The sequence below is a fragment of the Apteryx mantelli genome, chromosome 6, assembly GCF_036417845.1.
Source record: "Apteryx mantelli isolate bAptMan1 chromosome 6, bAptMan1.hap1, whole genome shotgun sequence".
Taxonomy (NCBI): Eukaryota; Metazoa; Chordata; class Aves; order Apterygiformes; family Apterygidae; genus Apteryx; species Apteryx mantelli.
The window spans coordinates 50728034-50742723 of NC_089983.1; the positions used below are offsets into that span (position 1 = coordinate 50728034).

The 14690-nt window shown below is 41.7% G+C and overlaps 1 protein-coding gene across 3 annotated transcripts in view; it reads right to left on the reverse strand.

The window, feature by feature from the left end:
• The window catches only part of ACVR1 (activin A receptor type 1), a 70314-nt gene that overhangs the window by 12353 nt on the left and 43271 nt on the right, over window positions 1-14690 (reverse strand). For all 3 annotated transcript variants that reach the window (XM_067299463.1, XM_013945160.2, XM_013945159.2), the window contains exons 4-7: window positions 14398-14615; window positions 7189-7288; window positions 3322-3468; window positions 506-781 (exon numbers count right to left, since the gene is read on the reverse strand). In XM_067299463.1, the coding sequence (XP_067155564.1) occupies window positions 506-781; window positions 3322-3468; window positions 7189-7288; window positions 14398-14615 (741 nt within the window). The remainder of the gene's footprint in view (window positions 1-505; window positions 782-3321; window positions 3469-7188; window positions 7289-14397; window positions 14616-14690) is intronic.

The window sequence follows — 14690 nt, forward strand, 5'->3', positions numbered from 1 at the left end:
AGATACAGTTGCAGCAAATTATCAGCTTAAAATCTAAAAACTCCTCAATTTTTGGCTCACTGAATTAACTGAAAATTCCCACTTATTTCAACAGTGTAGTACAGAAACTTCAGGAGTCAAAGACTTGAGCTGGATGGAAAATGCGGAGACCTACAGGGCTTGGAACAGGGAGCTCAGTTCTTGGACTATAAACTGAAGGATATGTATTATTTCAGAAGTGAACTGAACCCTAAAGACTGCCTTATTCTGAAACCCATGAATGAAATACAGCAACCAGAACCTGCGAACATGTCCAAAATATCAGATCTGCTTTGAACTCGGATGTTGCATGACAGCTTTTCAGGAGCAGCAGTGGCATTTCTAAATTGTAAGTGCCCTCTAGCGGCCGTCATAAACCATCAGGGTAATTGCAGATGATCTTTAAGATTTTTAAAGGTTGAAGTTATCTGGTATATTCGATTACTGGAGGAATACGCAGAACGTTTTAGTAGCCAGCTGAACTCACCTAAATCTGCTATGCAGCATTGTCCATTTTTCTTAACGAGGATATTTTTGCTCTTCAAGTCCCGATGAGAAATGGCAGGCTTTCCCTGGGTTCCAAATATCTCTATGTGCAAATGTGCAAGACCACTGGCTATGGACAGTACTATTCGTAGGCAGCTGACAGTGTCCAGGGTAGTGAGCTGTAGATAGTCATATAGAGACCCCATTTCGTGATAGTGGGTAATTAACCACAGCTGGGTGCTAGAGTTTCTGGAAGTCATATCAGATGCAATAAAACCTAAAAAAGGTAGGGAAGAAGAGAAAAGAAAAGGAGAAACCACAAAATAAAATGACAGAGCTCATCCAAGTCTCCCCCAAGACATGAATCAATACTACTAGGCCCCTCTTGTAATTTAAAGCTCAGTTTAATTGAAACTTGTCCTCTGTTACACAGCGAAAACAGAGGAGATATGTTTTGTGAATAAACTTGAATTAGAATTCTAAAATGTACTGACATATTTGGCCAGTCACACCAAACAACTGCTTGTTAGGACCACACACTTTCAAAAAGTTTTTGTTTCTGTTTTTTTGCTTTTTGACACAAAGTATGGCCAAATCCCAACGAAGGACTTGGGGGTGGGGGGAGGCTTCCGCTTCCAGTTAAAGAGTGCCGCATTGCAGCGCATCTGCTGCTGTCCACTCAACAGGATTACACTGGAGAGAAGCAATACCTCAAACAGGCAAGTCATAAGTAATCACTACTATATTTAAGCACAACGAGCAGCCGGTGCTGGTTACCGAGGAAAGGGTTAAACGTGTTTCAGATGAGCTTCACATCTCAATAAATGCACACTATACATCGTGCCAGCTTCGCTTCTGCTTTCAAAGTAAGTCCCTCTGGAGCACTTCAGCAACCATTCCGACACGTCAAAAGCTCGCTGTCCCTATGGGAAACGTCACACCCTTCTGATCCAATGTAGATAGGAAAAGGTGCATCTGGCCACAGCAACAGCTTGTCTCCAATGGCCTCCGATTGCCAGAAGGCCACATGAGGGTTGCTGCAGCCTGGTAAATTAGAAGACCTCTGAGACTGCTCTAGGCACCAAATGCCTCATCTTAATTGCCCACCAACTGGCAACGGAGCCACGGGATATAAAACCTGGCAGACAGCCAAGGAGGGCTTGGCAGCACCCGATTAGCACAGCTTCTTCACCAAAAGAGTAATACTAATTCTTCTGTTCCAAATACTGGGCAGTTTAACTGGTATACAAATCAGTTCTGTGGTAAAGCACGACAGAGCACCTCTAGCGCATCACAGCTAGATTTCACCATCATTTTCCAGAAGGGAACACAGAAGAATCTTTTCTACGCTGACGAAGCTCAAGAGAACTGCTTTCAAAAAAGTGGTGTCTTAAAACTGAACCCAAGAACCTAACAGGAAGGGAGCTGCTCCTGAATTTACTGTGTATAAGCACGTTGTTGACCTCAACGGCTTTTGGAAAGCAACAGAAGTTTTATTCCCAAGTTAGAGGAACAAATCATGTTTATTCAAAGCCCACATATGACATTTGTCAAAAAGAACACCACCTACTTTCTCTCCTAGTTGTCGGATTTCTTTGCAATATGACTCTTTTGTAACATGTGATATTATTTAATATTGCATCTAAAAAAATTCTATAAAATAGCCAACAAATTTGACAGTTATCAAGAAAAACTAAACACAAACACACGGACATGGGAAATGTGTAATAGAATTTCTGCCAAGTTACTTGCTATCTTGGGAAGGAAAGTTCAATGATTCACATTTCAGGACACCACTAAATTATTTTTGTAGTAACAAAGTAATTGCTTCAGGAAGCATTCACCAGGCAAGGAGAAGGCAAACACCTAGGAGGGTGTGCTATAGAGCCAAGGAATATTCTCAGACAGAAAAACAAGAAGGAACCTAAGTAAAACTGACTGAAATATGACAGATTATGGGCAAGGTAATGTCAGCAAACAGGCCATTGCTGTCATTTGTAAGGGTGACGCACAAGTGAAAAAATGTCATGTCTACCAGGAATCAAAAGGGCTAATTAAATTTCAACCATGGCTCACAACATAAAAGAGCCCTTTTTCAAGCTCTCAAAACTGACCACAGAGGTGCAAGGGATACAGAAGATTCAAAATTATTAAGTACTTTCATATTTGGGGAGGAAAATGAGATATGTCATAAAGGGCAACTATAATTGAAGTTTAAACACCAAATGAGATTTACTAGTTTGACCCAAGCTTTGAGCAGAACAGTTGATTCAAACAGAAGAAACTAATGGACTCATACTACAGCTCACTCAGGCACATAGAAAGAATTCAAATATTGAAATCTCATTAGAAACGCCTCCCTACTCTTCTTCCCCTCATTTCTCCCAAGTAAATTAAAGCTATATCAAAACTAGATCCACCGCCCAATCCTCTGCTTAGCCCCCAAGCTACGCCATGACAGATGTTGCAAGGCTGAATTCTTTGCATGGGGATTTGTGGCACCTCCTTCCTTCTTTATGCGCTGTGCTGCCGACAACTGATTAATCAGATTGATTGCTTCTTGCTAGATTATTTCTGCATGAGGGCAATGAATCATTGCTGCTGTGACTCCTTCTCCAATTAGAGGGCTCAGATTTCATCACTCTCCTGCCAATCTCTCCCCACTTTGAATTCCCTTCAACCATTTATCACAAACACAAGAACCAAACCTTGAAGAGTGCAAGGTATCTGGCAAATCTGCAGTACTTTGTAAGTGAACTGCTTTAACTCACTTACGTGACTTACGATAGAAAAAAAGGAAATTGTTGTTTTACTTACCTAAAATATTTTCATGCCGCAGCAATACAGTGTTGTACAATTCAGTTTCCCTGAACCAGGATTTTTCATCCCGAGAAGAAAAGATCTTCACAGCAACATTTTCTCCTTGCCACTGACCCCTCCAAACCTCTCCGTAACGGCCCTTTCCTGGAGAGAAGTGGGAGGGGAAGGACAGTGAAACTTTTCAATCAACAATCTTCACAAGGCCGAACTAGCTAAGAGGATGGAATTCAATCCAGCCTAAATGAAGGCACTAAAATCAGTACGTGGTACTGTCCTGTATTTTACATAACCAAACTAACATGACAATACGCAAACACATGTAGCCATTAAACCCAAGCTAGTTTCTAATAACAGTATGAGCTTGCTCCTAGTGTGCATTCATACACGTGTACACACGCACACACACATGCATGAAATACCATTGATGTATTTATTGTACAGCTGAACAAGGTTATGGGACAGGTGTAAACATTTTTCTACAGTCCCACATATTTGTCCCTAACGCTTTCCAAAATTCATTCTTTGCAATAATAATTCCTTTTTCATTTTGTTTAGAAAGAACAGAACCACTTCATGCACAACTCCTTGAGGCAGGGTTACCTTAAACTCACGATGCCTGCAAAACCCAGAGATGAACAGTAACTGGAGACAGTTCCTCCCTGATGCGTCCCCTCCTCTTCTCCGCCCCCCCACCCTAAACAAAACTCAAAACAGTTATGGCCCAAACACCACACCGATGTACTTTCACCACCACTGCAGACACTAACTGCTTGACTTTCATGCTGTGCTTCGCTGTCCCTTAGTTTTCCCTGCTTAGGTTGCAGACGGAGAACGCGGATCATTCCTCCTCCACGTTGGCGCAGCACACGGAGCGTTTGTCCCGGGCAGGCGCAATTACCCCACCACCAGCAAAGCGAGTGCGGTTGCAACTCATGCAGCTTGCACAACATACTTTAGGTCAGTGCACATAATACAGATATCTACAAGTTCTGAAGTTAGGAGGAGAGAAATGATATAAGTGCTGGGGAAACGGCCTTTACGTTTTTCCTGTAACATCAGCCCTCGCAAAGACAATCAGCATAGCCAGACGTGTAAAATACAGAATGCTGATTAAAAAACAAGAACAAAACAAAAAACCCCACCCTTAGATGGGGACCAGGACACATTTTTTGCGTGCCAAGCTTTTACCCAAATAGCTCAGAACAACATATAAAGTTATTGAGTGCCCAACATCAAAGCAATACCCTGGACAAGGCACACTGGAAAAATTTGTGATTACTATTTTTATCGCAGTCTAAATACAATAGCCTCAGTTTTCACGCAATGCATTCTGTCGTCTGTGACAATATCTGAATTCCGCTTTTCACTGCTCTGCTGTTCAGGAGCACGTATGAATCAGCAGCAAGCATAATCAAATGAAAAGAGATACCCAGCACTGATGTGTCAACGCTGTCACCCAGAAGAGACTTCCCACGCGAGAACTTTCATCTAGTTCTGCTATATAGGCTAAAACACACGGTCTCTCAGAAACAGTGCCAGCCAGAGCTAACTTAGGAGCAGGCATAATTCCAGAGAGACCCACACATTCACATGCGTGCACAGACAGAGATGTCTCTATATCGCAGACTAGAAACCTCTCAAAATCATCATACATATCATATCTGACAGCTCCTGATGAAGAGAAATTGCAGAACATCAGAAGACGTACACCCGGATTTAATGCAAGTGTGAACGTTTGTGTCTACTCAACACGTACTGTAGCCAAAAGCAAAGGAACACGGGTAAAATGCAGGTAACTCACAGCAATTCACCTGTTTTAGTTGGTGCCCAATTTAGCACCTCGAAGAGTTAAAACTTCCAGTGACTTACAGGAACATGTTAACTGTACGGGGTTCAAATCATTGAAGGAGCAGCATAACATGTATTTAAGACAGATTTCTCCTAATGGAATCCATTATTATTACACCTCTACCCACCTCTCTAACGCCAGCACAGCATGTTACCTCAATGCCTCTGCCTCAGGATAGCTTTGACCCAAGTACTTCCTAAAATTATTAAATTCAAATTTAACGCTATTCAATTAGCAATCCTCAATTGCATATTTTGACCATTTGAAAATTCAGATGCCCATTTTTCAAATGAGTTGAACCCAATTTTTCTTAATACAGGCAACTGCAGCTTTCAAACTCGCTCTCACGTCCTGCAAAAAGAACTCTCAAACCCTGGACAGATGGGGGATTTAGCAAACATGGGGCTAAACATGGCAAACAGTTTGGCTTTAGGAAACTAAATTTATTCTCCCCATATCTGAGCCAGTCCTCAAAACAGGGAGGTTCTAGTTGAACAAAATAAAGCAACTACCAAAACTGACTGTCATTATGATGAACAAAATTATTTCCCTTATTCTTCAAGCATGTATTGAAATTTCTTTGCTATCTCAGAACTGAACAATAAAGGATGGTAAACAAAAAGGTGGGGTATTCACCCTTTTTCCTATGATTTTGACCCTTGCTTGTCCCTTGGCAAAGATAAATCCTAAGGCAAAGAATTCTCCATTTTCCTCTTTTATAACAGAAGGGGAAATAATAAAATATTTTAAAACAAATAATTTGAAACTTAACAAGAGAATCTAGAAACATTACAATTACTTTCTGGAAGTAAAAAATATTTACTTTCTCCAGTTTCTGCATCTTAAGTTCAAAAGCAAAAACATTAGCAGCTAGCATTTTCCAGCAATGAGAAATCCATCAACGCTTAAAACCCACCTCTTACTGAGGGAAAAATAAAAATGGAAATCATATATAATACCTTTAATATGCCCTGTGCACTATCATTAGCTCTATGCTAGTGTAACTTCTTTTGTTTTTAAATCTACTACTTGTATCCAAAATCCCTGTGAGCGAGGAACATTATCTACAAGTTCATCTATACAAGTATCAGCATCATGTGATAAAGGAAACAGAACAAGACCCTGCAGATGCAGACATATGCTGAAGAGAATGTAATGGACCCTTAAATTTAGGCAAAGTGCTGCAAAAAAACAAAAACCCAAAGCAGTTTTAGGGTAGGGTTACCAGAGGGCTTTTCCCCTCTTGGGGGAAAGGGGAGCAACAACAGTACATCATAGCCTGCACAGTCCCAAAGCAACAGTGTAGAGCAGGCGAGCTACAAGAGATACCAAAAAGGGGCAGAAATGAGCACCACTGAGATGCCAGCCAGTACTATGTACAGGAAAAAATGATAATAATAATAAAAAAGATTCGGTCCTATGGCCCCCAGAGCCCAGTGCAAGTTAAAAGTTGGCGCCTTCCTGGCAAAAGTCAGGCTCCTGAAACCTGTCTTCTCTATGGTCTCCAGCTGTCAGAACATTCACCCAGGAATATGTCTCCCACATTAATTCCTTCTTCAGCCTGAGGGGATTTAAACCCACATTATCCATTTTCCTTTTCTAATGGCACAGAATCATGCCCTTTTTTTAAAATGCTAGCTTAGCTACTTAGCTTGATGCTTCAACTCCAGATAGAAATAAATCATTTAGATTTAAGATAATTCTAAAGCTTTCTAATTCAATACCATTTAATCAAGAAATGTTTGTTTCATAGTTTGACAGTTTCAAACTTCAAATTGAGCTTGCTTTTCTAAAAAACAAACAAAAAAAACCCCACAACACACAAAACAAACAAACACACCACACACACCACAAACTTAACCTAAAAAGTGCCCATTCAAACAAGCCTAGTTTGTATTTTCTAACATTACCTTACTGAACAAAACCCAAAATTTTAATTAGGATGGAAGACAATTTTCCCTGGGCATTTGCTAGTAAGACCTGTCATTAGACACGTAAACAAGACTTCTACTAACCTACACACTCCACAAGTGTGATCTGGCGAGCCACCGTTCTTTGCACCAAGAAAGGAAGTCCAGAGCCACTTCCAGATGTGCAGGAATGGTCCAATAAATCCTGTTCAGAAGGAAAATCAGAAGTTTACAACATGAGAGAAATTGCATTTTTTTCCCCCATTTAAATACATAAAGGTACAGGCTTCCACTTTTTCACAGGATAGGTTAACTTAAAGCTTAATACTGCTGGTGTCACAGAGGCAGCAGCAATACCAACAGGCCACTCGGGATCAAGATCCTGCTGTTACCATCGCCATACAGACGCAGAGAGTTCTCTTCACAAGATTTTACCACGTCAAAGAGCACGCCATACAGAAGGGAAGGGGAGGTACAAGTTTCATACCATTTTCTATTGGAAATTTTATAAACATGAGAACAAAAGCAAACAAATCAAGCATCATTTTATTCTCAGATTTTTTACTCTATCTTTTATTTGGTGTTCCAAGCAAGTTTTTTGTATTAAAAGGAAGAAAACGACGTTTCCTGCCTGGGAGCTCACTGCTAGCGCACGAGCTGTCCCTCCAGAACGTGATTCCAGCCATGCCGATTTCCCAGCACTTCGCTGTTCCCTCACTTAGCTCATACCCTTGCAATTCTGTATCAGGGACTTATTCGAAATAGCTTAATATCAACTTTTTCTTCAAAATTTTCTATGCCTTGCACTAATTTCAGGCACCTTAGTAAGAAATAAACCTAACTTCTCTGATTCTCCTATATTTAAGCCCTTCATCCCTATATGATTAGGGGGGAAAAAAAACAGCATTTACTTTTGAATATTTATGCAAACTTTTCCTATTCTTCCAGTTACCTGCGGTTTCTTCTTAAAGACTGCTAGAAGGGCAGAGGGACAGAGATGTGGCTTTGCCAACTAGAGCTGAGGTCACGTCCCAGCACTACTGATCTGAGGTATCAGCTGCTCTCAAAGTCTGCTCTAAGAATCCCTATGAACAAATGTGCACTCGAGAGACACTGAGAACTCTAACTATTTTATATAAACAGACTCTTGAAACACTCACAGCCAAAAAGTTTTAAGTGTAAATGGTAAGACAAACAATTCCTGCTAAACAAGTCAGCTTTGCAACACCTTTACAACGCAGGCTACATACGCATTTGTGCTGGCCTGACCATTTCAGTTGATGACTGGGGCATCGGTCTTGCTGAAAAAAATTAGAGAGATTCTTCTTTTGGATCTAGCCGAGCCAAGTGGAAAGGTTATCGCCTACTCCTCGCGTCATCAAGCTCAGAGCCACCTCCATGGAAGAGGTTAACTGCCCACTCAAGGCAGCCAGTGACTCACATTCCCTGCCCCGCTCCAATGGGAGTGAACAGGAAAAACGACTGAAACGGCCGGTCTCGACCGGAGGGGTCAGGAAACACCACAGAGGCCCCTTCACTCGGCGCGCGCGAGGGGCAAATAACCCCGATAACGACACAGCTGCTTGCCGAGCCCGGCGCTGCGGCTGCCCTTCTGCAGGGCAGAGCGCATCAGCTCAGAACGCCTTCGTGATCTAGTTTGTACGGGCAAATTACACCGTTTGGGATGGAAAAAGAATACGATGCATACGTGAGGGAAAAGCCTCACATGCTTGTCAAACAAGCTTTATTTTTAAGTACATATTTAAGGCCACTGATTTTAATAGGGTTGAAGATTTGCACACCTGCTTGGCTCACCTATTACCAAAGAAACATTGGAAGTCTTCTCTAGTAAAACGTAAAATATTTTCTCTACTGAAACACATTCCAGCAGATGGCAGCACCTGAACACTCCAAAATTAAACCTCTTTTAGAGAAAAGTTTTCTGAGAAACAGAAGACTAAGAACTGCATGGAGGGGGTGCGTTTGCACAGCAGCCCAGGCTGCGTGTCGTGCACATGCAATCCTCCTTCACTTTTGAAAGTCTGAGCACGGATTCATGAAAACTATGCATCCATGCAAAGCTAAGCTTCAAATACAACTGAGCAGAATTAAGGCTGTCCTAGCAATTTTCGTTTCCATACTCCTGAATGCCCAGCTTTGCTTTGACACAGCAAGTACCACTCCGCTGGTGAAATACAACATGTAGTGCTATTTGAGATGTCCTGGTGTATCTTGCTGACCTCCAGATACCACTCCAGAGAAGCACAGGAGCCCTGAAGGTTCTGTATCATATCTGTCAGCCCCATACAGATGCCTTAAATACCAAAAGGCACCTTAATGGCACTAGTCACCTCTGTTTAAGCAATCAAATCCAAAAAATAATACTTAAAAATTAACTTAGTAAGGAGCAGTGAAGACAGACCCAATCATGCAATTCTCTGCTGTTATACAGGTTATCTGCAAAGCTGAGTAGATTTTTCCATGATTTATCTGCAGTATGACAACAACCGCTAGCTCTAGAAGCCCATTAACTTCAACAGGTAAGCAAAGGGGAGGAAGATGCATGCTTTGGTTAGGGCCAGCTTCACACTCATTAAACAGAAAACTGAGATAATTTGGGAATAACAGTTTTCAAGTACAGGCTCAGGAGGGACTGTGCTCTGCAGCCCTTCGTGCTCTTCTTCACTCCACCCTCATTCTGCCCTAGGTCCAGTTTTCCATCCATTACACTACTCTTCCTCCAGTAGGCTTCCACCTCTTCTCTCCACACCGATTCCTAACTTCCTTCCCTTTCCACACTGTTCCCATCTTGCCTGTTTCCCACCTCAGCTCCTGTTCCTGCTCTTGCCTTCAGTCCCGTACAGTCAGTCGCACAGCCTCCTGCTCCGCCACACTAACAGGAGAAGCGCTGCACACCCTCCTCCTCCTCCACCCTCGGCCCCGCAGCCAGCACCACGGCGCAGGAACCTTGGCTCTGGGAAGAAGTGTGCCCAGTCTCAGAGCAGAGCAAACACAGCCCAGCTAGCGCATTGCATCTGCGAGGGAACGGAGGCACATGCATATCTGTCTTTTGGAGAAAAGGGGAAAAAAAGAGCAACAGAAGTCCAATATGCCTGAGATGCACCAAGACTTTCTGCACACGCACTGCTAAAGCGATCTGCACGCGCACGGAAAGTCACCGATAGCATAACACAATCAATCCACGCAAACAGCAGCGGCCTTTGCCTGGGACTGCTTGGTATCCAGACAAACAGCCAAAATCAGATAAAAAAAGAAAGAATACAGCTGGTGATGAGCAAAAGCGATAGCCTACTGCAAAACTCACTAAAATTGGCAGATATGCACTTGTGATCTTCAGCAAACTTAGCTGCCAAGCAGAAACCCCTCTTAGCATACAAACTTTTTTTTAAATTATAAGCTTTTAAACTGGCCCAAAATGGAGAATTCTGAGAAGAATGGCAGCAAGCACATCTGTGGTACTACAGGGGTTCCCATGATACATTTCAAGTCCCTGCCCTAAATTAGAACTTCTTTAAGAAACATAACTCAAGTAATTTATTGCCAATCCTACTCAAAGTGGCTGAATGTTGCTAGATGAATATTCCCTCCAAAAAATTCAGTCTGTGAGAGACAACAGGCATGGACAGTTTCCAAGACCATTCCAGCCTGGCACAATTATAAACAATTGCAAGGAGTTTTAAAATGAGTAAGGTGATAGGAGTATTGCCTCTATCAGCTACACCAGATAGGTAATTGATACTCCAGAAGTTTCTCCAGGACAAATCTTTTTCTTAAAAGCTTTATTATTCACTAGTATTTTTAGCATATGGAAATGTACTGTAAGCTCATAGAAAGCATAAGCACCTAAGAGTGTAATCAAATGTTAGAATCCCATTACCTTTTTAAAATGCTAATACCAGCTAATTTTGTAGTTAGAAAATCTGTTTGCACCACGTTACTGAACTTTTTTCCTTTACAAAGGAAAGTAGGATAGAAAAGCATAACCATAATCAGCTTCATAATATCTCCAGCAAACTGTACTTCCAGGTTTCAGCCAGATCCCATGAAATCTCATTTCTCACTTTTTTTTTTTTTTTTTTTAAGTGTTCAAGAAAGATAATTTAAAAGTGACAGGAGACTGCCATTTTGCTGTTTTATCCAAATTGTGAACTCATTTTCCTTCCTGTTTGTATCAGAAAGGAGCAAAAACTCGTCTGCAACAATGACTGTGAAAACAAGATTTGAAGAGGCCGCAGCTCTTTCCGTTCACCATTAGGAAGCTTAGGGCTCTAAGCATTTCCTGCACTATGGAGACTAATCCTAAACGTAAACAAATCTGACGTGTAACAAAACCCGAGATTTAAAACACACAGAGGAGAAAAGCCTGGAACATAAAAAGACTTACTGTCGAGACGGACATTTAGAGACAAGGAACTGCATCCTTTCCATTACCACCACTCGAGAGGCACATCGGAGGCACGTCAGAGGCACTACTACAATCAAAGCTACAAGGGTTTGATAGCCGAGAACAAAACAGCTCTATTAGGCCAAGCCTCCACAGCTAGTAACTTTTCCACTTTCTTGTAAAAAGAATTTTTGATTTATTCTTCCAGGCTTTAATCACTGTCTCCAAGGAGCATTAGATGATTTGAGCACTTCAAGGGTTTGCAAAGGGAGAGGAAACGGCCTAGCGGATACTTACCCCGATAAGAGATAAGAGCTGGTACGAGCTGGAAAACACTGCTTTAAAACAGATACCTAGTTACAGCCATGCTTAGTTCACGGCGAACGTATAAAAACTGGCTGCTTTTAAAACAGTAACAGGGAATCAAGCCTTGTGGGCTAACTTAGGAGAGCTAAAGGCATTGGAGGAAGAAAAAAAAAAAAAGGCATAAAAAATGATTACCAGGTATAGTTTTTACAGGGCCAAGCTGAAGCAGAACAGCAGAGCAGTGTCAGGAAGCCACTGCAGTTTGCACCACACAGTTCTGCAGTTACACAAACTGTCCTGATATTTCAAACTCTAGGACAGAGGCATATTCCACTGCTCTGTCCTAACAACGGAGCTACCAGTTAAAATACCAGTCTTATTTCTTCCACCCTTTGTATTTCCTCTGCCTGGCATCCCATCACGGGGTATCCCAAGGATCTTTCCAGACTTCTGATACGATTCCTGGACTGCAGGACAGAGAGCATAAGAGTGGCCATCCCAAGGACCCTCTAGGCCCGTCTCATCTCTGACTGTGGCCAAAAGCAACAGAAAGAGCATTGGAATATAATATTCTGCCAGCCTCCGAGCACATTCAACTCGGACTCCCTCAGCCAGATTTGGGGTATTTTTGTTTTTCATTTGTTTGTTGGGGTGGAGGTATGTAATTAGCAGCCTCTGGTCTTCAAATCTTGTCTCTCTTGAACTTGTAGAAACTCATAGCATCTACAAAAACCTTCAGCAATAAGTTCCACGGGTTCAATTACCACTGTGTCAAGAACCACCATCCTTTATTTTTCTCCTTACTCTTACTTGCTCATTTTGAGGCCTTTCCCTGTTCTTGTACTGGAGAAGGAGGCGAAGAACTGATCCCTCTCCAGCCTCTTCTTGTTGCTCATGGTGTTGTATATCTCTGTCACATCCCCCTTCAAGAGGGCCACGTTTTCCTTGCTGAAGACTAGGCTACTTGCCTGTTCCCCACACAGGCTGTTTCAGAGGCCCACGGCAGGGTCATCCAGATGACTGGGAGTCTGATTCTTCAGTTTTAACCTGTTCTTCCTCAATGAAGGATTTTCCCTACCACATGGAAACGGTAATCCTTACTGGCCAGCTGAAACACCCTGAAAACTTTGTCAGCACATACTGTCTTGTGATGAAACACTTTTCCACATGATTTTTTCCACTGCTTATTCACAGCAGTGTCTTCTAGAAACACCTCTGCCTCAAAACAGATGCAAGAAACTATTTCCAGCTCCCCAGAATACTTCCATTTCTGACTGGTCCCAAGGACCTTCCTTTTAATAAGTTCCCACAGCTGCCTGCAGAGCAGTTACCAACTTTCAGGCAAAGAGGAGCTAAAAATATATAAATATATATATAAAATAATATATATAGACATATATGGCACAATCAAAACTGCTTCCCTAGTTGGTGGTAAGCGACACTTTCTCAAAAAGATACAGAAGGTTTTTCCCCACCCAAGTTAAACACCTGTTTCAGCTCTTCTCCTCTCTCTTACTGAAGCTAATAGAGTCCAAAACAAAGAAAGAAAATGCCCAGAAAATGTACAAAGTAGCATGTTATTAAAAACATTTGCATTCTGGACCATTTTTATTCCTCTAGCCACTTTTCAACCCTTTAGGGAAACCACATTAAGGAGGGAAAGCACAGAAAGGACTGAAGGGAAAAGGTTTTCCCACTTCTTCATGTTTAAGAAGGCCTAAAGATTTTATTTGAAAAATGGAAAAAGGAAGGAATTTCTCCTCTTTGCATTTGTCTCTGAAGCAAACCTCAAGCTGTCTCTGAAGCCTTACCTGCCCAGTTTTCATAAAGCATGGGGAAGCTGTTGTGAATACTTTTCAGGCCCCAAGTGAAGAGTAAGATTTTTTAAATCTTTTAAAAGGAACAACTTCTCCAGTTGTTTTCTTTCCAGAGACTGAGTGAACTAAAATTGAATTATTAAAATCTATTTTTAACAGGAATAAACAGTCCTCATGTCTTCAAATTCCCACTACTCTCTTCTGTCATCAGTATCTCACTGACATTCTAGTCATCCAAGAGCCCTTCAGCTAGAATCATGGGAGTCAGCTTTGAAGTTTTTAAAGCTAAAAATACCTGTTAGGGTCTGTACTTCCTTCTTCCCCCACCTTCACATCTTTCCCTCCTACATTTCAGGCTGTCTTTGATATATCAGAGAGGCAATGCATTTTTACATCTTTCATATCATTTTAGGCTACCCAACATCTGCACATACCCTGTTTTTCTGGTAGGTCAGGAATCCCACTGGCTTTAGACATTACTTCTAGGAACAAAAACAGCTTGACTGCAGCTTGCAGCAATTCTCTAAGTCAAAGAAACTGAACAGGCAAAAAGCACTTTTTTGCTTAAACTTCATTTACACTATAGACTTTCCAATATAGGAATCTTGCCAACAGAAGTTCTGGCGCTAAGTGCCACTCCCCAGCAGCAAAAGGTTTTTATCATTGACTTAGCCATGGGTTTTTTTTGTTTGTTTTGTTTTGGGGGGGGGGGGAGGGGGCAGGGGTAAGGGTGCTGGAAGCAAAGAAAGGTTACACAATCTTTTACCGGGTATAAAGATTACTTACTGCCAATGTACTGTCTCCAACATTCGATGCAATAAGTCCCTCAATTGTGCCATATTCTGCATCTCTAGAATTGAGCCTCTCCATATGGTTTTTCTGTATTCTCCGGATGATCAGCACAGCTACCGCAGAAAAAACTATCAGCACTATCACAGGAGCCAGTATGACAATGATTAGTGTTTCCATGCTGTAACCTACAGCTTCTCCCTGAAGGGTTTGCCCTTGGAAAAAAAGAGAAAAAGTTTGAGAATCCACAGAAAAAAATTAAAAATCAAACACACGGTAATACTGACAGC